The sequence below is a fragment of the Dendropsophus ebraccatus genome, chromosome 15, assembly GCF_027789765.1.
Source record: "Dendropsophus ebraccatus isolate aDenEbr1 chromosome 15, aDenEbr1.pat, whole genome shotgun sequence".
NCBI lineage: Eukaryota > Metazoa > Chordata > Amphibia > Anura > Hylidae > Dendropsophus > Dendropsophus ebraccatus.
The window spans coordinates 74,686,277-74,710,989 of record NC_091468.1 but is presented as its reverse complement, the minus strand read 5'-3'; the positions used below and the strand labels follow the sequence as shown (position 1 = coordinate 74,710,989).

Below are 24,713 nucleotides of genomic sequence, written 5' to 3'. Positions count from 1 at the left end.
CATGTATCACTATTACACGGAGCCATGTATCACTATTACACGTAGCCATGTATCACTATTACACGTAGCCATGTGTCACTATTACACATAGCCATGTGTCAGTATTACACGTAGCCATGTGTCAGTATTACACGTAGCCATGTGTCACTATTACACGTAGCCATGTGTCAGTATTACACGTAGCCATGTGTCAGTATTACACGTAGCCATGTATCACTATTACACGTAGCCATGTGTCACTATTACACGTAGCCATGTGTCACTATTACACGTAGCCATGTATCACTATTACACGTAGCCATGTGTCACTATTACACGTAGCCATGTATCACTATTACACGTAGCCATGTGTCACTATTACACGTAGCCATGTGTCACTATTACACGTAGCCATGTGTCACTATTACACGTAGCCATGTATCACTATTACACTATGTATCACTATTACATGTAGCCATGTGTCACTATTACACGTAGCCATGTGTCACTATTAAACGGAGCCATGTGTCACTATTACACGTAGCCATGTATCACTATTACACGTAGCCATGTGTCACTATTACACGTAGCCATGTATCACTATTATACGTAGCCATGTGTCACTATTACACGGAGCCATGTATCACTATTACACGTAGCCATGTATCACTATTACACGTAGCCATGTATCACTATTACACGTAGCCATGTATCACTATTACACGTAGCCATGTGTCAGTATTACACGTAGCCATGTATCACTATTACACTATGTATCACTATTACACGTAACCATGTATCACTATTACACGTAGCCATGTATCACTATTACACGTAGCCATGTATCACTATTACACGTAGCCATGTATCACTATTACACTATGTATCACTATTACACGTAACCATGTATCACTATTACACGTAGCCATGTGTCACTATTACACGTAGCCATGTGTCACTATTACACGTAGCCATGTATCACTATTACACGTAGCCATGTATCACTATTACACTATGTATCACTATTACACGTAGCCATGTGTCACTATTACACGTAGCCATGTGTCACTATTACACGTAGCCATGTGTCACTATTACACGTAGCCATGTATCACTATTACACGTAGCCATGTGTCACTATTACACGTAGCCATGTGTCACTATTACACGTAGCCATGTGTCACTATTACACGTAGCCATGTGTCACTATTACACGTAGCCATGTATCACTATTACACGTACTGATGTATCACTATTACACGTAGCCATGTGTCACTATTACACGTAGCCATGTATCACTATTAAACGGAGCCATGTGTCACTATTACACGTAGCCATGTATCACTATTACACGTAGCCATGTGTCACTATTACACGTAGCCATGTATCACTATTACACGTAGCCATGTGTCACTATTACACGGAGCCATGTATCACTATTACACGTAGCCATGTATCACTATTACACGTAGCCATGTATCACTATTACACGTAGCCATGTATCACTATTACATGTAGCCATGTGTCAGTATTACACGTAGCCATGTATCACTATTACACTATGTATCACTATTACACGTAACCATGTATCACTATTACACGTAGCCATGTGTCACTATTACACGTAGCCATGTGTCACTATTACACGTAGCCATGTATCACTATTACACGTAGCCATGTATCACTATTACACGTAGCCATGTATCACTATTACACTATGTATCACTATTACACGTAACCATGTATCACTATTACACGTAGCCATGTGTCACTATTACACGTAGCCATGTGTCACTATTACACGTAGCCATGTATCACTATTACACGTAGCCATGTGTCACTATTACACGTAGCCATGTGTCACTATTACACGTAGCCATGTATCACTATTACACGTAGCCATGTATCACTATTACACGTAGCCATGTGTCACTATTACACGTAGCCATGTATCACTATTACACTATGTATCACTATTACACGTAGCCATGTGTCACTATTACACGTAGCCATGTGTCACTATTACACGTAGCCATGTATCACTATTACACTATGTATCACTATTACACGTAGCCATGTATCACTATTACACTATGTATCACTATTACACGTAGCCATGTGTCACTATTACACGTAGCCATGTATCACTATTACACGTAGCCATGTGTCACTATTACACGTAGCCATGTATCACTATTACACATGGCCATGTATCACTATTACACATGGCCATGTATCACTATTACACGTAGCCATGTATCACTATTACACGTAGCCATGTATCACTATTACACGTAGCCATGTATCACTATTACACGTAGCCATGTGTCAGTATTACACGTAGCCATGTATCACTATTACACGTAGCTATGTATCACTATTACACGCAGCCATGTATCACTATTACACGTAGCCATGTATCACTATTACACTATGTATCACTATTACACGTAGCCATGTATCACTATTACACGTAGCCATGTGTCACTATTACACGTAGCCATGTGTCACTATTACACGTAGCCATGTATCACTATTACACGCAGCCATGTGTCACTATTACACGTAGCCATGTGTCACTATTACACGTAGCCATGTATCACTATTACACGTAGCCATGTATCACTATTACACGTAGCCATGTATCACTATTACACGCAGCCATGTGTCACTATTACACGTAGCCATGTGTCACTATTACACGTAGCCATGTATCACTATTACACGTAGCCATGTATCACTATTACACTATGTATCACTATTACACGTAACCATGTATCACTATTACACGTAGCCATGTATCATTATTACACGTAGCCATGTGTCACTATTACACGTAGCCATGTATCACTATTACACGTAGCCATGTATCACTATTACACGTAGCCATGTATCACTATTACACGTACTGATGTATCACTATTACACGTAGCCATGTGTCACTATTACACGTAGCCATGTATCACTATTACACTATGTATCACTATTACACGTAGCCATGTGTCACTATTACACGTAGCCATGTATCACTATTACACTATGTATCACTATTACACGTAGCCATGTGTCACTATTACACGTAGCCATGTATCACTATTACACTATGTATCACTATTACACGTAGCCATGTATCACTATTACACGTAGCCATGTATCACTATTACACTATGTATCACTATTACACGTAACCATGTATCACTATTACACTATGTATCACTATTACACGTAGCCATGTATCACTATTACACGTAGCCATGTATCACTATTACACTATGTATCACTATTACACGTAGCCATGTGTCACTATTACACGTAGCCATGTATCACTATTACACGTAGCCATGTATCACTATTACACGTAGCCATGTGTCACTATTACACGTAGCCATGTATCACTATTACACGTAGTCATGTGTTACTATTACACGTAGTATCACTATTACACGTAGCCATGTATCACTATTACACGTAGCCATGTATCACTATTACACGTAGCCATGTGTCACTATTACACGGAGCCATGTATCACTATTACAGAGCCATGTGTCACTATTACACGTAGCCATGTATCACTATTACACGTAGCCATGTGTCACTATTACACGTAGCCATGTATCACTATTACACGTAGCCATGTGTCACTATTACACGTAGCCATGTATCACTATTACACGTAGTCATGTGTTACTATTACACGTAGCCATGTGTCACTATTACACGTAGCCATGTATCACTATTACACTATGTATCACTATTACACATAGCCATGTATCACTATTACACGTAGCCATGTATCACTATTACACGTAGCCATGTATCACTATTACACGTAGCCATGTATCACTATTACACGTAGCCATGTATCACTATTACACGTAGCCATGTGTCACTATTACACGTAGCCATGTGTCACTATTACACGTAGCCATGTATCACTATTACACATAGCCATGTATCACTATTACACTATGTATCACTATTACACATAGCCATGTATCACTATTACACGGAGCCATGTGTCAGTATTACACGTAGCCATATGTCACTATTACACGTAGCCATGTGTCACTATTACACGTAGCCATGTGTCACTATTACACGTAGCCATGTATCACTATTACACGTAGCCATGTATCACTATTACCCGTAGCCATGTGTCACTATTACACGTAGCCATGTATCACTATTACACGTAGCCATGTATCACTATTACACGTAGCCATGTATCACTATTACACTATGTATCACTATTACACGTAGCCATGTGTCACTATTACACGTAGCGATGTATCACTATTACACGCAGCCATGTATCACTATTACACGCAGCCATGTATCACTATTACACGCAGCCATGTGTCACTATTACACGTAGCCATGTGTCACTATTACACGTAGCCATGTATCACTATTACACGTAGCCATGTGTCACTATTACACGTAGCCATGTGTCACTATTACACGTAGCCATGTATCACTATTACACGTAGCCATGTATCACTATTACACGTAGCCATGTGTCACTATTACACGTAGCCATGTATCACTATTACACGTAGCCATGTATCACTATTACACGTAGCCATGTATCACTATTACAAGTAGCCATGTATCACTATTACATGTAGTATCACTATTACACGTAGCCATGTATCACTATTACACGTAGCCATGTATCACTATTACACGTAGCCATGTGTCACTATTACACGTAGCCATGTGTCACTATTACACGTAGCCATGTGTCACTATTACACGTAGCCATGTATCATTATTACACGTAGCCATGTGTCACTATTACACGTAGCCATGTGTCACTATTACACGTAGCCATGTATCACTATTACACGTAGCCATGTGTCACTATTACACGTAGCCATGTGTCACTATTACACGTAGCCATGTATCACTATTACACGTAGCCATGTATCACTATTAGTACAGCACCGCCCCAATCAGTGACAGACAGGACAGCTGCGTGCCGTGGGCAGTGAGGAGTCGGCAGGGGACACCAAAGGAGGATACCGGGGGAGCGCGGAGAGGTAAGGATAGCATGTTTATTGCTTTACAATCCGGCAGCCTTGAACATACACACACGCTGCCAATCTAATGTTACCAGAGGTCACAGACTTAAATCTCAATAGTTGCTGACCTTGTAAACCAGGATCCGTGCTGGCAAACAGAAACTGAAACCCATTTAGCAACGATTTCGTTGTTCCCTGAAAAAAAAAAAAAAAAGAGCCGATTAGATTCGGTATGACTGGGGCAGGGATGGATGAAGACAATGATGACCCCTGCATCACACTGCCCTGGTCCCTGCTCCTTGTATGCTCCCGGCTCTGGGATATGACGCCGGCAGGAACGCTCAGCCGTACAGCAACACAAGCCGGGTCAGCCAGCCTGATGACGACCCCAGAGCCGCAGCCAGGGGGGGGACCTGGACATTCTCATCTACCCCCTCCCCAGCCATACCTGAGAGAAGGCCTCCTGCCCGGAGGACCCCCATAACATCTTACACAGGCTGAAGGAATCACTCTCCCCCAATAGGGTATGTTCACACAAAGGAAATCAGGCGGAATCCCGCGTGTCACAGGAGGCCAATAGCCTGTCTATGGGAGAGCGTGCGCATACAGAAGCAGTGTCACGTGGAGGCAGGAGAGAGTTCCGCCGCTGAATTCCACCTGATTTCCTCAGTGTGAACATAACCATAGATAGAAAATATAATGATACTGTATAATCCTTATGATGCAGCAGCAGATATATATATACTGTATAATCCTTATGATGCAGCAGCAGATATATATATACTGTATAATCCTTATGATGCAGATATACACTCAGCGGCCACTTTATTAGGTACACCATGCTAGTATCGGGTTGGACCCCCTTTTGCCCTCAGAACTGCCCCAATTCTTGGTGGCATAGATACAACAAGGTGCTGGAAGCTTCCTCAGAGATTTTGGTCCATAGTGACATGATGACATCACACAGTTGCCGCAGATTTGTCGGCTGCACATCCATGATGCCAATCTCCCGTTCCACCACATCCCAAAGATGCTCTATTGGATTGAGATCTGGTGACTGTGGAGGCCATTGGAGTACAGTGACCTCATTGTCATGTTCAAGAAACCAGTCTGAGATGATTCTAGCTTTATGACATGGCGCATTATCCTGCTGAAAGTAGCCATCAGATGTTGGCTCCATTGTGGTCATAAAGGGATGGACATGGTCAGCAACAATACTCAGGTAGGCTGTGGCGTTGCGATGCTCAATTGGTACCAAGGGGCCCAAAGAGTGCCAAGAAAATATTCCCCACACCATGACACCACCACCACCAGCCTGAACCGCTGATACAAGGCAGGATGGATCCATGCTTTCATGTTGTTGGCGCCAAATTCTGACCCTACCATCCGAATGTCACAGCAGAAATAGAGACTCATCAGACCAGGCAACGTTTTTCCAATCTTCTACTGTCCAATTTCGATGAGCTTGTGCAAATTGTAGCCTCAGTTTCCTGTTCTTAGCTGAGCGGAGTGGCCCCCGGTGTGGTCTTCTGCTGCTGTAGCCCATCTGCCTCAGAGTTGGCCGTACTGTGCGCTCAGAGATGCTCTTCGGCCTACCTTGGCTGTAACGGTTGGCTATTTGAGTCACTGTTGCCTTTCTATCAGCTGGAACCAGTCTGCCCATTCTCCTCTGACCTCTGGCATCAACAAGGCATTTCCGCCCACAGAACGGCCGCTCACTGGATGGTTTTTCTTTTTCGGACCATTCTCTGTAAACCCTAGAGATGGTTGTGCGTGAAAATCCCAGTAGATCAGCAGTTTCTGAAATACTCAGACCAGCCCTTCTGGCACCAACAACCATGCCACGTTCAAAGGCCTCAAATCACCTTTCTTCCCCATACTGATGCTCGGTTTGAACTGCAGGAGATTGTCTTGACCATGTCTACATGCCTAAATGCACTGAGTTGCCGCCATGTGATTGGCTGATTAGAAATTAAGTGGTAACGTGCAGTTGGACAGGTGTACCTAATAAAGTGGCCGGTGAGTGTATATACTGTATAATCCTTATGATGCAGCAGATATATATACTGTATAATCCTTATGATGCAGCAGATATATATACTGTATAATCCTTATGATGCAGCAGATATATATACTGTATAATCCTTATGATGCAGCAGCAGATATATATACTGTATAATCCTTATGAAGCAGCTATATATACTGTATAATCCTTATGATGCAGCAGATATATATACTGTATAATCCTTATGATGCAGCAGATATATATACTGTATAATCCTTATGATGCAGCAGATATATATACTGTATAATCCTTATGATGCAGCAGATATATATACTGTATAATCCTTATGATGCAGCAGATATATATACTGTATAATCCTTATGATGCAGCAGATATATATACTGTATAATCCTTATGATGCAGCAGCAGATATATATACTGTATAATCCTTATGATGCAGCAGCAGATATATATACTGTATAATCCTTATGATGCAGCAGCAGATATATATACTGTATAATCCTTATGATGCAGCAGCAGATATATATACTGTATAATCCTTATGATGCAGCAGATATATATACTGTATAATCCTTATGATGCAGCAGATATATATACTGTATAATCCTTATGATGCAGCAGATATATACACTGTATAATCCTTATGATGCAGCAGATATATATACTGTATAATCCTTATGATGCAGCAGCAGATATATATACTGTATAATCCTTATGATGCAGCAGCAGATATATATACTGTATAATCCTTATGATGCAGCAGCAGATATATATACTGTATAATCCTTATGATGCAGCAGATATATATACTGTATAATCCTTATGATGCAGCAGATATATATACTGTATAATCCTTATGATGCAGAAGATATATATACTGTATAATCCTTATGATGCAGCAGCAGATATATATACTGTATAATCCTTATGATGCAGCAGCAGATATATATACTGTATAATCCTTATGATGCAGCAGCAGATATATATACTGTATAATCCTTATGATGCAGATATATATACTGTATAATCCTAATGATGCAGATATATATACTGTATAATCCTTATGATGCAGCAGATATATATACTGTATAATCCTTATGAAGCAGCTATATATACTGTATAATCCTTATGAAGCAGCAGATATATATACTGTATAATCCTTATGAAGCAGCTATATATACTGTATAATCCTTATGATGCTGCAGATATATATACTGTATAATCCTTATGATGCTGCAGATATACTGTATAGGGTGAGGATAGATTACATCACTTCCTCCTCTACGGCCTTACTCGGCAGGCTGTGAGGGTTGATGACATCACTTCCTGTACTGCCCTTACTCGGCAGGCTGTAAGGACAGATGACATCACTTCCTGTACTGCCCTTACTCGGCAGGCTGTGAGGACAGATGACATCACTTCCTGTACTGCCCTTACTCGGCAGGCTGTGAGGGTAGATTACATTACTTCCTCCTCTACGGCCTTACTCGGCAGGCTGTGAGGGAAGATGACATCACTTCCTGTATTGCCCTCACTCGGCAGGCTGTGAGGGAAGATGACATCACTTCCTGTACTGCCCTTACTCGGCAGGCTGTGAGGGTTGATGACATCACTTCCTGTACTGTCCTTACTCGGCAGGCTGTGAGGGTTGATGACATCACTTCCTGTACTGCCCTTACTCGGCCGGCTGTGAGGGTTGATGACATCACTTCCTGTACACTCCCACAGCTTTGGGAGACCTGCAGATAGGGTGAGCAGAGGAATGGGGCTGGATGCTGCTACCTGCTTTTCCTATCACCGTTTCACTTACTTGCTGAATTAGAAGCAAAGTATTTTTCTTCTTCGTTCTCAGTATTTTTCGGAGGGTGCGGAGGACTCTGTGGACTAGGACGGTGTTTGCAGGATATCCAGAGAGTAAATTCAGCACTAAAGCGCAGATTTCGGGATACAGAAGTTCTCCGCTGGGGCACACGTCCAGCTGATCATTTATGCTTCTCGATTCTTCAAGCTCGGTCCTGACCTCTGGGGGAAAATAATAATTAAAAAACTGCAGCCTATTAACCCCCTCACCTCTGTAGCCTGTTACCCCCCTCACCTCTGCAGCCTGTTACCCCCCTCACCTCTGTAGCCTGTTACCCCCCTCACCTCTGTAGCCTGTTACCCCCCTCACCTCTGTAGCCTGTTACCCCCCTCACCTCTGCAGCCTGTTACCCCCTCTCCAGCATATTACCCCTTCTGCGGCCTGTTACCCCCTCTGCAGCCTGTTACCCCCTCTGCAGCCTGTTACCCCCTCTCCAGCATATTACCCCTTCTGCAGCCTGTTATCCCCCTCACCTCTGCAGCCTGTTACCCCCTCTCCAGCATATTACCCCTTCTGCGGCCTGTTACCCCCCTCACTTCTGTAGCCTGTTCTCATCGCCTCATCGCTCCCTCTCTTCCTATCTTCGCTCCCTCCCTTCCTCTCTTCCTCTCGTTGCTCCCTCCCTTCCTCTCTTCGCTCCCTCTCTTCCTCTCCCTCTCGTCGCTCCCTCCCTTCCTCTCATCGCTCCCTCTCTTCCTCTCCTCTCCCTCCCTTCCTATCGTCGCTCTCTCCCTTCCTCTCGTCGCTCCCTCTCTTCCTCTCCTCTCCCTCTCGTCGCTCCCTCCCTTCCTCTCATCACTCCCTCTCTTCCTCTCCTCTCCCTCTCCTATCGTCGCTCCCTCCCTTCCTCTCGTCGCTCCCTCTCTTCCCTCCCTCTCTTCCTCTCATCGCTCCCTCTCTTCCTCTCCTCTCCCTCCCTTCCTATCGTCGCTCCCTCCCTTCCTCTCGTCGCTCCCTCTCTTCGCTCCCTTTTCCTCTTGTCGCTCCCTCTCTCCCTCTCCTCTCGTCGCTCCCTCTCTTCCCATCTTGGCGCCTTCTCTTCCTCTCGTCGCTCCCTCTCTCCCTCTCCTCTCTTCGCTCCCTCTCCTCCTCTCCTCTCGTCGCTCCCTCTCTCCCTCTCCTCTCGTCGCTCCCTCTCTCCCTCTCCTCTCGTCGCTCCCTCTCTCCCTCTCTTCTCGTCGCTCCCTCTCTCCCTCTCCTCTCGTCGCTCACTCTCTCCCTCTCCTCTCGTCGCTCCCTCTCTCCCTCTCCTCTCTTCGCTCCCTCTCCTCTCGTCGCTCCCTCTCTCCCTGTCGCTCCCTCTCTCCCTCTCCTCTCGTCGCTCCCTCTCTCCCTCTCCTCTTTCTCTCCTCTCTTCGCTCCTTCTCTTCCTCTCTTCGCTCCTTCTCTTCCTTTCTTCGCTCCTTCTCTTCCTCTCTTCGCTCCCTCTCTTCCTCTCTTCGCTCCCTCTCTTCGCACCTTCTTCTCTCGTCGCTCCCTCTCCTCTCTTCCTCTCGCCGCTCCCTCTCATCTCTTCCTCTCTTTGCTCCCTCTCTTCGCACCTTCTTCCTCTCTTCGCTCCCTCTCTCCCTCTCTTCGCTCCCTCTCTCCCTCTCCTCTCTCCCTCTCTTCGCTCCCTCTCTCCCTCTCCTCTCTTCCTCTCGTCGCTCCCTCTCTCCCTTTCCTCTCGCCGCTCCCTCTCCTCTCTTCCTCTCTTTGCTCCCTCTCTTCGCACCTTCTTCCTCTCTTCGCTCCCTCTCTCCCTCTCCTCTCTTCGCACCTTCTTCCTCTCGTCGCTCCCTCTCTCCCTTTCCTCTCGCCGCTCCCTCTCCTCTCTTCCTCTCACCGCTCCCTCTCTCCCTTTCCTCTCTTCCTCTCGCCGCTCCCTCTCCTCTCGCCGCTCCGCCTCTCCCTCTCCTCTCGTCTCTCCCTCTCTCCTCGTCGCTTCCTCTTGTCGCTCCTTCTCTTCCTCTCTCCCTCTCCTCTCTTCCTCTCGCCGCTCCCTCTCTCCCTTTCCTCTCGCCGCTCCCTCTCTCCCTTTCCTCTCTTCCTCTCGCCGCTCCCTCTCTCCCTCTCCTCTCGTCTCTCCCTCTCCTCTCGTCGCTTCCTCTTGTCGCTCCTTCTCTTCCTCTCTTCGCTACCTCCTCCTCTCCTCGCTCCCTCTCTTCCTCTCCTCTTGTCGCTCCCTCTCTCCCTCTCCTCGCTCCCTCTCTTCCCTCCCTCTCTTCCTCTCATCGCTCCCTCTCTTCCTCTCCTCTCCCTCCCTTCCTATCATCGCTCCCTCCCTTCCTCTCGTCGCTCCCTCTCTTCGCTCCCTCTCCTCTCGTCGCTCCCTCTCTTCCTCTCCTCTCCCTCCCTTCCTATCATCGCTCCCTCCCTTCCTCTCGTCGCTCCCTCTCTTCGCTCCCTCTCCTCTCGTCGCTCCCTCTCTTCCCATCTTCGCTCCTTCTCTTCCTCTCGTCGCTCCCTCTGTCCCTCTCCTCTCTTCGCTCCCTCTCCTCTCCCTCTCTTCCTCTCCTCTCGTCGCTCCCTCTCTCCCTCTCCTCTCGTCGCTCCCTCCCTCTCCTCTCGTCGCTCCCTCTCGTCGCTCCCTCTCTTCCTCTCTTCGCTCCCTATCTCCCTCTCCTCTCTTCCTATCTTTGCTTCCTCTCTTCGCTCCCTCTCTTCCTCTCTTCGCACCTTCTTCCTCTCGTCGCTCCCTCTCTCCCTCTCTTCGCTCCCTCTCCTCTCTTCCTCTCGCCGCTCTCTCTCCTCTCTTTCTCTCTTTGCTCCCTCTCTTCGCTCCCTCTCTCCCTCTCCTCTCTTTCTCTCTTCGCTCCCTCTCTCCCTCTCCTCTCTTCCTCTCTTCGCACCTTCTTCCTCTCGTCGCTCCCTCTCTCCCTTTCCTCTCGCCGCTCCCTCTCCTCTCTTCCTCTCGCCGCTCCCTCTCCTCTCTTCCTCTCGCCGCTCCCTCTCTCCCTTTCCTCTCTTCCTCTCGCAGCTCCCTCTCCTCTCTTCCTCTCGTCGCTCCCTCTCTCCCTCTCCTCTCGTCGCTCCCTCTCTCCCTCTCCTCTCGTCGCTCCCTCTCTCCCTCTCCTCTAGTCGCTCCCTCTTTCTCTCCTCTCGTCGCTCCCTCTTTCTCTCCTCTCGTCGCTCCCTCTCTTCCTCTCGCCGCTCCCTCTCCTCTCTCCCTCTCCTCTCGTCGCTCCCTCTCTCCCTCTCCTCTCGTCGCTCCCTCTCTCCCTCTCCTCTCCTCGCTCCCTCTCTCCCTCTCCTCGCTCCCTCTCTCCCTCTCCTCTCGTCGCTCCCTCTCTCCCTCTCCTCTCGTCGCTCCCTCTCTCCCTCTCCTCTCGTCGTTCCCTCTCTTCCTCTCCTCTCGTCGCTCCCTCTCCTCTCGTCGCTCCCTCTCTTCGCTCCCTCTTTCTCTCCTCTCGTCGCTCCCTCTCTCCCTCTCCTCTCGTCGCTCCCTCTCTTCGCTCCCTCTTTCTCTCCTCTCGTCGCTCCCTCTCTTCGCTCCCTCTTTCTCTCCTCTCGTCGCTCCCTCTCTCCCTCTCCTCTCGTCGCTCCCTCTTTCTCTCCTCTCGTCGCTCCCTCTCTTCGCTCCCTCTTTCTCTCCTCTCGTCGCTCCCTCTCTCCCTCTCCTCTCGTCGCTCCCTCTCTCCCTCTCCTCTCGTCGCTCCCTCTCTCCCTCTCCTCTCGTCGCTCCCTCTCTCCCTCTCCTCTCGTCGTTCCCTCTCTTCCTCTCCTCTCGTCGCTCCCTCTCCTCTCGTCGCTCCCTCTCTTCGCTCCCTCTTTCTCTCCTCTCGTCGCTCCCTCTCTCCCTCTCCTCTCGTCGCTCCCTCTCTTCGCTCCCTCTTTCTCTCCTCTCGTCGCTCCCTCTCTTCGCTCCCTCTTTCTCTCCTCTCGTCGCTCCCTCTCTCCCTCTCCTCTCGTCGCTCCCTCTTTCTCTCCTCTCGTCGCTCCCTCTCTTCGCTCCCTCTTTCTCTCCTCTCGTCGCTCCCTCTCTCCCTCTCCTCTCGTCGCTCCCTCTCTCCCTTTCCTCTCGCAGCTCCCTCTCCTCTCTTCCTCTCGTCGCTCCCTCTCTCCCTCTCCTCTCTTCCTCTCGCCGCTCCCTCTCCTCTCGCCGCTCCCTCTCCTCTCGCCGCTCCCTCTCGTCTCTCCCTCTCTCCCTCTCCTCTCGTCGCTCCCTCTCTTCGCTCCCTCTTTCTCTCCTCTCGTCGCTCCCTCTCTTCGCTCCCTCTCTCCCTCTCCTCTCGTCGCTCCCTCTCTTCGCTCCCTCTTTCTCTCCTCTCGTCGCTCCCTCTCTTCCTCTCGCCGCTCCCCTCTTCCTCTCGCCGCTCCCTCTCTTCCTCTCATCGCTTCCTCTTATTCCCATATTTCCAGGAATCCCCCACATATGGCCGCAGCGCCCGCGCTCTCCTCACACATGACACATGAGCCCTTTTACTACACCTTATCTTTGTCGCGCTGTTCACCATGCGTTATCTTTATTGGCCGTTGCGATTACAGTCACAGCCGCGTATGTTGTAGTGTATGACATTTATACTATAACTGCTTGTGTCGACATATTGTTAGAGCGGATATACTTTTATTTTTCACTGAGTTACGCGAGGGCTTTTCTTTTTTGCGGCATATGCTGACATTCTTACACTGAGAGTTTTTGGTTGCTCTTTTTGTATATTTTTTTAGGGGTTATCATTATGTTTAGTTTTATTGCCGGGGTCATTACGGACACAGCGATACCAAACGTGTATTTTATTTATAAGGGATCATTTATAATGGGGGATGGGGATATTTATTCATTTAGTGTGTATTTGCGTGGGCTTTTGTGTTTAGGGTTTTTTTTTACTTTTATTTTTTGGTCCCATCAGGAGACAAGACCACATGATCAGGTGATCACATATATTAACGGGAGGGATTGTGGGAAAGGAACACACTTTCCCACAATCCTCCCGTCTTCAGGCTCAGTGGAGACCAACCGCCAGTACTTCCAGGAGCCGTGGTGGGTTGTAACCAAGGGCAACAGATTATACAAGCACAAGCGGCAATGGGGAATGTAGAGCTCTCAGGCAGGACATGTTCAGATCTAGTTTTCTTACTGTCCCAAGCATCTTAGTGCAGCTCTGTAAGCAGAAAGACCATTGGTGAACCTACGTAGCATCCATGAAAACCACTGTGTGAGTGGGAGTGCCCCTTTAATATGGAGCATCTGCATCTCAGCTACTAGGACAGGGCCTTTTGTATTCACAGGACAATCCTCCTCCTCATGGGGTTTCACATGATCGGCATTGATGCTTCACTGATTGACGTCACCGCGCATGAGACCATGGAGAGACGGGAGTCAGATGACAGGGGTCATGCAGCACTGAGATGGTGGATAAACCCCGTCCTAGTGTTAGAGCTCTAGAAAGGCCCTATTACATGGAACGATTATCGGCTGTATTCGTCCAATAATTGTCCTGTGTAATAGAACACAATGATAAGCCGACATGAACGATGTCAGCTGATCGTTGTAGTCGTTTGTCTTTCAACATGTAGAAAGACAAACGACTCATATAGCAGCGATCTGCGGGCGTCGCTCCATGGAATAGGAGGCAGCAGACCACCGTTATCTGCTAAAAGCTGCCCGGACCATCCACCTCTCCGCGACCCCCCGGGCTCTCACCCCGCTCCCTGCCGCCACGTGTAATAGGTGCTTAAGCAGCCAAGTGACCTAGAACGCTGATCCTGCCCCTCAGTCATTTAACTGATCATCATGGCATATACCAGGCTGTCATCCTGGGGCTGATCAACACCTCTGCAACGTAACAGCGGAGTACCGATCAGCTGCTGTATCGGCCCTCCGAAACAGCCCTAGCTCTGTTGCTGCTTAAGTGACCCTGCCCCCCCTTACTCTATGTTCTCCGCACCATCCACAAGCTTAGATGCTGCACATGTGATATATACCGGTATAACACTTATCTGGGTCTTCTTTCTGCTCTAAAATCCATTCATTTCATGGGTTTCTAACGGCGGCCGTTCTGCATAGCCGGGAGATGGGGCCCAACTGCCGTGTAGCCCCGCCTGGATGACACTGTCCATATAGGAGATGGGGCCCAACTGCCGTGTAGCCCCGCCTGGATGACACTGTCCATATAGGAGATGGGGCCCAACTGCCGTGTAGCCCCGCCTGGATGACACTGTCCATATAGGAGATGGGGCCCAACTGCCGTGTAGCCCCGCCTGGATGACACTGTCCATATAGGAGATGGGGCCCAACTGCCGTGTAGCCCCGCCTGGATGACACTGTCCATATAGGAGATGGGGCCCAACTGCCGTGTAGCCCCGCCTGGATGACACTGTCCATATAGGAGATGGGGCCCAACTGCCATGTAGCCCCGCCTGGATGACACTGTCCATATAGAAGATGAGGACCAACTGCCGTGTAGCCCCGCCTGGATGACACTGTCCATATAGGAGATGAGGACCAACTGCCGTGTAGCCCCGCCTGGATGACACTGTCCATATAGGAGATGGGGCCCAACTGCCATGTAGCCCCGCCTGGATGACACTGTCCATATAGAAGATGAGGACCAACTGCCGTGTAGCCCCGCCTGGATGACACTGTCCATATAGAAGTGGGGCCCAACTGCCATGTAGCCCTGCCTAGATGACACTTTCCATATAGGAGATGGGGCCTGGATGACACTGTCCATATAGGAGATGGGGCCCAACTGCCGTGTAGCCCCGCCTGGATGACACTGTCCATATAGGAGATGGGGCCCAACTGCCGTGTAGCCCAGCCTGGATGACACTGTCCATATAGGAGATGGGGCCCAATTGCCGTGTAGCCCCGCCTGGATGACACTGTCCATATAGGAGATGGGACCCAACTGCCGTGTAGCCCCGCCTGGATGACACTGTCCATATAGGAGATGGTGCCCAACTGCCATGTAGCCCCGCCTGGATGACACTGTCCATATAGAAGATGAGGACCAACTGCCGTGTAGCCCTGCCTGGATGACACTGTCCATATAGGAGTGGGGCCCAACTGCCATGTAGCCCTGCCTAGATGACACTTTCCATATAGGAGATGGGGCCTGGATGACACTGTCCATATAGGAGATGGGGCCCAACTGCCGTGTAGCCCCGCCTGGATGACACTGTCCATATAAGAGATGAGGCCCAACTGCCGTGTAGCCCCGCCTGGATGACACTGTCCATATAGGAGATGAGGCCCAACTGCCGTGTAGCCCCGCCTGGATGACACTGTCCATATAGGAGTGGGGCCCAACTGCCATGTAGCCCAGCCTAGATGACACTTTCCATATAGGAGATGGGGCCTGGATGACACTGTCCATATAGGAGATGGGGCCAACTACCGTGAAGCCACGCCTAGGTGACGCTGTCCATATAGGAGATGGGGCCAACCACCGTGTAGTCCCCACGCCTAGGTGACACCGTCCATATAGGAGATGAGGCCAAACTGCTATGTAGCCCCGCCTGTATGACACTGTCCACATAGGAGAGGGGCCCAACCGCCGTGAAGCTCTGCCTGGATGACACTGCGAGAGTCTGCCAAATCTTTTAAAAACTCTTTCCGACTTTGAGGCTGTCTCGGGCCTCGGCATAAACCAGTCTAAATCAGAAACCTTTTATTGTAATATCCCTGAGCCACAGCAGAAAGTGATCCATCTTAGCTTTTTTATCTAGGGATGAACCTCTCCAGCTCTTTCCCATCTCCACTCTTCTAACTAGCCCTCCTTATTTGCATCTATTAGGGCAGATCTGAGGAAGTGGAATGTCCCACGTTTCTTGGTTGGGCAGGATACATGCGGTCAGGATGGTGGTCTTGCCTCGAGTCCGTTATTATTTCCACAGCTTACCCCTCCCATTGATACAGTGATATTATGGGACTACACTGTAGTCCCATGGAATGGAAAGCGGCCATGAATTGCTAAAAAAGTGATCGTGTGATCTGACCGTGCCGCATCTACTTAACTTTTATAAAGCAGCAATGCTGGTGAATACTACGGAGCATGCTTCTACCTGGGTTTGGCTGGAATTCCATCTGAGTTCGCCATACACACTTCCTGCCCTAATGTGGTTGTGTCTGCCCACTGTGCCACGTCTGCATGCCTCAGCCCAGATTGTGCCTGCCCGCTGTGCCACGTCTGCATGCCTCAGTCGAGATTGTGCCTGCCCGCTGTGCCACCTCTGCATGCCTCAACTGAAATTGTGCCTGCCCGCTGTGCCACCTCTGCATGCCTCAGCCCAGATTGTACCTGCCTACTGTGCCACGTCTGCATGCCTCAGCCGAGATTGTGCCTGCCCGCTGTGCCACCTCTGCATGCCTCAGCCCAAATTGTGCCTGCCCACTGTGCCACGTCTGCATGCCTCAGCCCAGATTGTGCCTGCCCGCTGTGCCACGTCTGCATGCCTCAGCCCAGATTGTACCTGCCTACTGTGCCACGTCTGCATGCCTCAGCCCAGATTGTGCCTGCCCGCTGTGCCACGTCTGCATGCCTCAGCCGAGATTGTGCCTGCCCGCTGTGCCACCTCTGCATGCCTCAACCGAAATTGTGCCTGCCCACTGTGCCACGTCTGCATGCCTCAGCCCAGATTGTGCCTGCCCGCTGTGCCACGTCTGCATGCCTCAGCCGAGATTGTGCCTGCCCGCTGTGCCACCTCTGCATGCCTCAACCGAAATTGTGCCTGCCCACTGTGCCACGTCTGCATGCCTCAGCCCAGATTGTGCCTGCCCGCTGTGCCACGTCTGCATGCCTCAGTCGAGATTGTGCCTGCCCGCTGTGCCACCTCTGCATGCCTCAACTGAAATTGTGCCTGCCCGCTGTGCCACCTCTGCATGCCTCAGCCCAGATTGTACCTGCCTACTGTGCCACGTCTGCATGCCTCAGCCGAGATTGTGCCTGCCCGCTGTGCCACCTCTGCATGCCTCAGCCCAAATTGTGCCTGCCCACTGTGCCACGTCTGCATGCCTCAGCCCAGATTGTGCCTGCCCGCTGTGCCACCTCTGCATGCCTCAACCGAAATTGTGCCTGCCCACTGTGCCACATCTGCATGCCTCAGCCCAGATTGTGCCTGCCCGCTGTGCCACGTCTGCATGCCTCAGCCGAGATTGTGCCTGCCCGCTGTGCCACCTCTGCATGCCTCAACCGAAATTGTGCCTGCCCGCTGTGCCACGTCTGCATGCCTCAGCCGAGATTGTGCCTGCCCGCTGTGCCACCTCTGCATGCCTCAACCGAAATTGTGCCTGCCCGCTGTGCCACGTCTGCATACCTCAGCCCAGATTGTACCTGCCTACTGTGCCCGTCTGCATGCCTCAGCCCAGATTGTGCCTGCCCGCTGTGCCACGTCTGCATACCTCAGTCCAGATTGTACCTGCCCACTGTGTCACTTCTGCATGCCTCAGCCCAGATTGTGCCTGTCCGCTGTGCCACGTCTGCATGCCTCAGCCCAGATTGTGCCTGCCTGCTGTGCCACGTCTGCATGCTGCAGCCCAGATTGTGTCTCCGTTGTGCCACGTCTGCATGCCGCAGCCCAGATTGTGTCTCCGTTGTGCCACGTCTGCATGCCGCAGCCCAGATTGTGTCCCTGCTGGGCCACATCTGCATGCCTCAACCCAGACTGTCTCCGCTGGGCCACGTCTGCATGCCTCAGCCCAGATTGTGCCTGCCCACTGTGCCATGTCTACATGCTTCAGCCCAGATTGTCTGGCCGCTGTGCCACGTCTGCATGTCTCAGCCCAGATTGTGTCTGCCCGCTGCGCCACATCTGCATGCCTCAGCCCAGATTGTCTCTGACCGCTGTGCCACGTCTGCATGCCTCAGCCCAGACTGTCTCTACCAACCCTACCTGTCTCTACCAGCCCAGACTGTCTCTACCCTAGGAGAAGGGTTGGTGGGTAAGGATAGTGACATAGGAGAAGGGTTGGTGGGTAAGGATAGTGACAGGAGAAGGGTTGGTAGGTAAGGATAGTGACATAGGAGAAGGGTTGGTAGGTAAGGATAGTGACATAGGAGAAGGGTTGGTAGGTAAGGATAGTGACATAGGAGAAGGGTTGGTAGGTAAGGATAGTGACATAGGAGAAGGGTTGGTAGGTAAGGATAGTGACATAGGAGAAGGGTTGGTAGGTAAGAATAGTGACATAGGAGAAGGGTTGGTAGGTAAGAATAGTGATATAGAAGGGTTGGTGGGTAAGGATAGTGATATAGGAGAAAGGGTTGGTAGGTAAGGATAGTGACATAGGAGAATGGTTGGTGGGTAAGGATAGTGACATAGGAGAAGGGTTGGTGGGTAAGGATATTGACATAGAAGGGTTGGTAGGTAAGGATAGTGACATAGGAGAAGGGTTGGTAGGTAAGGATAGTGACATAGGAGAAGGGTTGGTAGGTAAGGATAGTGACATAGGAGAAGGGTTGGTAGGTAAGGATAGTGACATAGGAGAATGGTTGGTGGGTAAGGATAGTGACATAGGAGAAGGGTTGGTAGGTAAGGATAGTGACATAGAAGAAGGGTTGGTAGGTAAGGATAGTGACATAGGAGAAGGGTTGGTAGGTAAGGATAGTGACATAGGAGAAGGGTTGGTAGGTAAGGATAGTGACATAGGAGAAGGGTTGGTAGGTAAGTATAGTGACATAGGAGAAGGGTTGGTAGGTAAGGATAGTGACAGGAGAAGGGTTGGTAGGTAAGGATAGTGACAGGAGAAGGGTTGGTAGGTAAGGATAGTGACAGGAGAAGGGTTGGTAGGTAAGGATAGTGATATAGGAGAAGGGTTGGTAGGTAAGGATAGTGACATAGGAGAAGGGTTGGTAGGTAAGGATAGTGACATAGGAGAAGGGTTGGTAGGTAAGGATAGTGACATAGGAGAAGGGTTGGTAGGTAAGGATAGTGACATAGGAGAAGGGTTGGTAGATAAGGATAGTGACATAGGAGAAGGGTTGGTGAGTAAGGATAGTGACATAGGAGAAGGGTTGGTAGGTAAGGATAGTGACATAGGAGAAGGGTTGGTGGGTAAGGATAGTGACATAGGAGAAGGGTTGGTAGGTAAGGATAGTGACATAGGAGAAGGGTTGGTGGGTAAGGATAGTGACATAGAAGGGTTGGTGGGTAAGGATAGTGACATAGGAGAAGGTTTGGTAGGTAAGGATAGTGACATAGGAGAAGGTTTGGTAGGTAGGGATAGTGACATAGGAGAAGGGTTGGTGGGTAAGGATAGTGACATAGGAGAAGGGTTGGTAGGTAAGGATAGTGACATAGGAGAAGGGTTGGTAGGTAAGGATAGTGACATAGGAGAAGGGTTGGTAGGTAAGGATAGTGACATAGGAGAAGGGTTGGTAGGTAAGGATAGTGACATAGGAGAAGCTTCAGTTGTGAACAAGGCGCGAGAAGCGCTGAAACGCGTAAACTTTTATTATTATTGTCCTATGTGAAGATTTACTAATAAAGTGTGGAATTTTAATGGTACATGCCGACCTGGTGCTGGACTTTTTTCTCTGATATATAATGGTATGCTGGGCTGTATATATATTTATATATATTTATATATATATATATATATATATATATATATATATATATATATATAATGGTATGCTGGGGTGTATATATATATATAAAATGGTATGCTGGGGTGTATAGCTAGAGGTATAACCAGTAGGAAGAGGGAGATTGTGATCCCGCTGTATAGAGCTCTGGTGACATCACATCTGGAATACTGTGTCCAGTTCTGCAGACCTCACCTAAAAAAGGACATTGATAAAATTGAACGGGTCCAAAGACGGCTACAAAAGTGGTGGAGGGTGTGAGGGATAAACCATATCAGGAAAGACTGAAGGATTTGTATCTGTATAGTCTGGAGGAAAGAAGGGAAAGGGAGGACATGATGGAAACCTTTATATATGTTACAGGAGGAAGAAGGGAAAGGGAGGACATGATGGATAATATTATATATATATTACAGGAGGAAGAAGGGAAAGGGAGGACATGATGGAAACCTTTATATATGTTACAGGAGGAAGAAGGGAAAGGGGGGACATGATGGAAACCTTTATATATGTTACAGGAGGAAGAAGGGAAAGGAGGACATGATGGAAACCTTTATATATGTTACAGGGGTAAGAAGGGAAAGGGAGGACATGATGGAAACCTTTATATATTTTACAGGAGGAAGAAGGGAAAGGGAGGACATGATGGAAACCTTTATATATGTTACAGGAGGAAGAAGGGAAAGGGAGGACATGATGGAAACCTTTATATATTTTACAGGGGGAAGAAGGGAAAGGGAGGACATGATGGAAACCTTTATATATGTTACAGGAGGAAGAAGGGAAAGAGGGGACATGATGGAAACCTTTATATATGTTACAGGAGGAAGAAGGGAAAGGAGGAAATGATGGAAACCTTTATATATGTTACAGGAGGGAAGAAGGGAAAGGGGGGGACATGATGGAAACCTTAATATATGTTACAGGAGGAAGAAGGGAAAGGGGGGACATGATGGAAACCTTTATATATGTTACAGGGGGAAGAAGGGAAAGGAGGAAATGATGGAAACCTTTATATATGTTACAGGAGGGAAGAAGGGAAAGGGAGGACATGATGGAAACCTTAATATATGTTACAGGAGGAAGAAGGGAAAGGGGGGACATGATGGAAACCTTTATATATGTTACAGGAGGAAGAAGGGAAAGGAAGGACATGATGGAAACCTTTATATATGTTACAGGAGGAAGAAGGGAAAGGGGGGGGGGGGACATGATGGAAACCTTTATATATGTTACAGGAGGAAGAAGGGAAAGGGAGGAGATGATGGAAACCTTTATATATGTTACAGGGGGAAGAAGGGAAAGGGGGACATGATGGAAACCTTTATATATGTTACAGGAGGAAGAAGGGAAAGGGGGGGCATGATGGAAACCTTTATATATGTTACAGGAGGAAGAAGGGAAAGGGGGGACATGATGGAAACCTTTATATATGTTACAGGAGGAAGAAGGGAAAGGGAGGACATGATGGAAACCTTTATATATGTTACAGGGGGAAGAAGGGAAAGGGAGGACATGATGGAAACCTTTATATATGTTACAGGAGGAAGAAGGGAAAGGGGGGACATGATGGAAACCTCTATATATGTTACAGGAGGGGGAAGAAGGGAAAGGGAGGACATGATGGAAACCTTTATATATGTTACAGGAGGAAGAAGGGAAAGGGGGGACATGATGGAAACCTTTATATATGTTACAGGGGGAAGAAGGGAAAGGGGGGACATGATGGAAACCTTTATATATGTTACAGGAGGAAGAAGGGAAAGGGGAGACATGATGGAAACCTTTATATATGTTACAGGAGGAAGAAGGGAAAGGGAGGACATGATGGAAACCTTTATATATGTTACAGGAGGACGAAGGGAAAGGGAGGACATGATGGAAACCTTTATATATGTTACAGGAGGAAGAAGGGAAAGGGGGACATGATGGAAACCTTTATATATGTTACAGGAGGAAGAAGGGAAAGGGAGGACATGATGGAAACCTTTATATATGTTACAGGAGGACGAAGGGAAAGGGAGGACATGATGGAAACCTTTATATATGTTACAGGAGGAAGAAGGGAAAGGAGGACATGATGGAAACCTTTATATATGTTACAGGAGGAAGAAGGGAAAGGGAGGACATGATGGAAACCTTTATATATGTTACAGGAGGACGAAGGGAAAGGGAGGACATGATGGAAACCTTTATATATGTTACAGGAGGAAGAAGGGAAAGGAGGACATGATGGAAACCTTTATATATGTTACAGGAGGAAGAAGGGAAAGGGGGGACATGATGGAAACCATTATATATGTTACAGGAGGAAGAAGGGAAAGGGGGGGCATGATGGAAACCTTTATATATGTTACAGGAGGAAGAAGGGAAAGGGAGGACATGATGGAACCTTTATATATGTTACAGGAGGAAGAAGGGAAAGGGGGGGCATGATGGAAACCTATATATATGTTACAGGAGGAAGAAGGGAAAGGGAGGACATGATGGAAACCTTTATATATGTTACAGGAGGAAGAAGGGAAAGGGAGGACATGATGGAAACCTTTATATATGTTACAGGAGGAAGAAGGGAAAGGGAGGACATGATGGAAACCTTTATATATGTTACAGGAGGAAGAAGGGAAAGGAGGACATGATGGAAACCTTTATATATGTTACAGGAGGAAGAAGGGAAAGGGGGGACATGATGGAAACCTTTATATATGTTAGAGGAGGAAGAAGAGAATAGCAGGACATGATGGAAACCTATATATATGTTACAGGGGGAAGAAGGGAAAGAGGGGGGACATGATGGAAACCTCTATATATGTTACAGGAGGAAGAAGGGAAAGGGGGGACATGATGGAAACCTTTATATATGTTACAGGAGGAAGAAGGGAAAGGGGGGACATGATGGAAACCTTTATATATGTTACAGGAGGAAGAAGGGAAAGGGGGGACATGATGGAAACCTTTATATATGTTACAGGAGGAAGAAGGGAAAGGGGGGACATGATGGAAACCTTTATATATGTTACAGGAGGAAGAAGGGAAAGGGGGGACATGATGGAAACCTTTATATATGTTACAGGAGGAAGAAGGGAAAGGGAGGACATGATGGAAACCTTTATATATGTTACAGGAGGGAAGAAGGGAAAGGGAGGAGATGATGGAAACCTTTATATATGTTACAGGAGGAAGAAGGGAAAGGGGGGTCATGATGGAAACCTTTATATATGTTACAGGAGGAAGAAGGGAAAGGGAGGACATGATGGAAACCTTTATATATGTTACAGGAGGGAAGAAGGGAAAGGGAGGACATGATGGAAACCTTTATATATGTTACAGGAGGAAGAAGGGAAAGGGAGGACATGATGGAAACCTTTATATATGTTACAGGAGGAAGAAGGGAAAGGGAGGACATGATGGAAACCTTTATATATGTTACAGGAGGAAGAAGGGAAAGGGGGACATGATGGAAACCTTTATATATGTTAGAGGAGGAAGAAGAGAATAGCAGGACATGATGGAAACCTATATATATGTTACAGGAGGAAGAAGGGAAAGAGGGGACATGATGGAAACCTTTATATATGTTACAGGAGGAAGAAGGGAAAGGGAGGACATGATGGAAACCTTTATATATGTTACAGGAGGGAAGAAGGGAAAGGGAGGAGATGATGGAAACCTTTATATATGTTACAGGAGGAAGAAGGGAAAGGGGGGTCATGATGGAAACCTTTATATATGTTACAGGAGGAAGAAGGGAAAGGGGGGACATGATGGAAACCTTTATATATGTTATAAGCTTGTGGGCTGGTGGCGATTCATCGATGACGTCTTCCTCATATGACGTGGGACAGAGGAAGAACTGATGAATTTTTGGAGATTTTTGAACTCTATTGATGTTTCGATACAATTCACACTAACACACTCTATGGTAGAAGTGTCATTCTTGGACACTGTTGTGTATATAGAAGGTCATGAACAAACCAGGCTGTACACAAAACCCACTACTCAGATTTGAATCCATCCAAGACAAATGAAACGTTGTCTCCCTAAGAGCCAATTCCTTAGAGCAATAAGGATTAGCACAGGAGAGGAGGCTTTAAAAGAATCTACTGACAGAATGGTTGATAACTTTTGTGAGAGGGGTTATCCACAGCGATTGGTAAAACAACAGGCAGATACAGTAATGAGAATACCTAGAGAGCAGTTACAGAGAGAGAAACCACACAGAGTTCCTTTTGGGACAATGTACAATCCCATGAGTAAGGATATAGCGACCATAATCAACAAAGATTGGAATATTCTATCTAGGACTTATCCTAACATAG

At 47.9% G+C, this 24,713-nt stretch overlaps 1 protein-coding gene across 1 annotated transcript in view; it reads right to left on the bottom strand.

Annotated features, from left to right (window-relative positions):
- The window catches only part of LYST (lysosomal trafficking regulator), a 442,781-nt gene that overhangs the window by 296,443 nt on the left and 121,625 nt on the right, over positions 1 to 24,713 (bottom strand). The window contains exons 7-8 of the mRNA XM_069954584.1: positions 8,840 to 9,051; positions 5,132 to 5,198 (exon numbers count right to left, since the gene is read on the bottom strand). Coding sequence (XP_069810685.1) covers positions 5,132 to 5,198; positions 8,840 to 9,051 — 279 coding nt within the window. The remainder of the gene's footprint in view (positions 1 to 5,131; positions 5,199 to 8,839; positions 9,052 to 24,713) is intronic.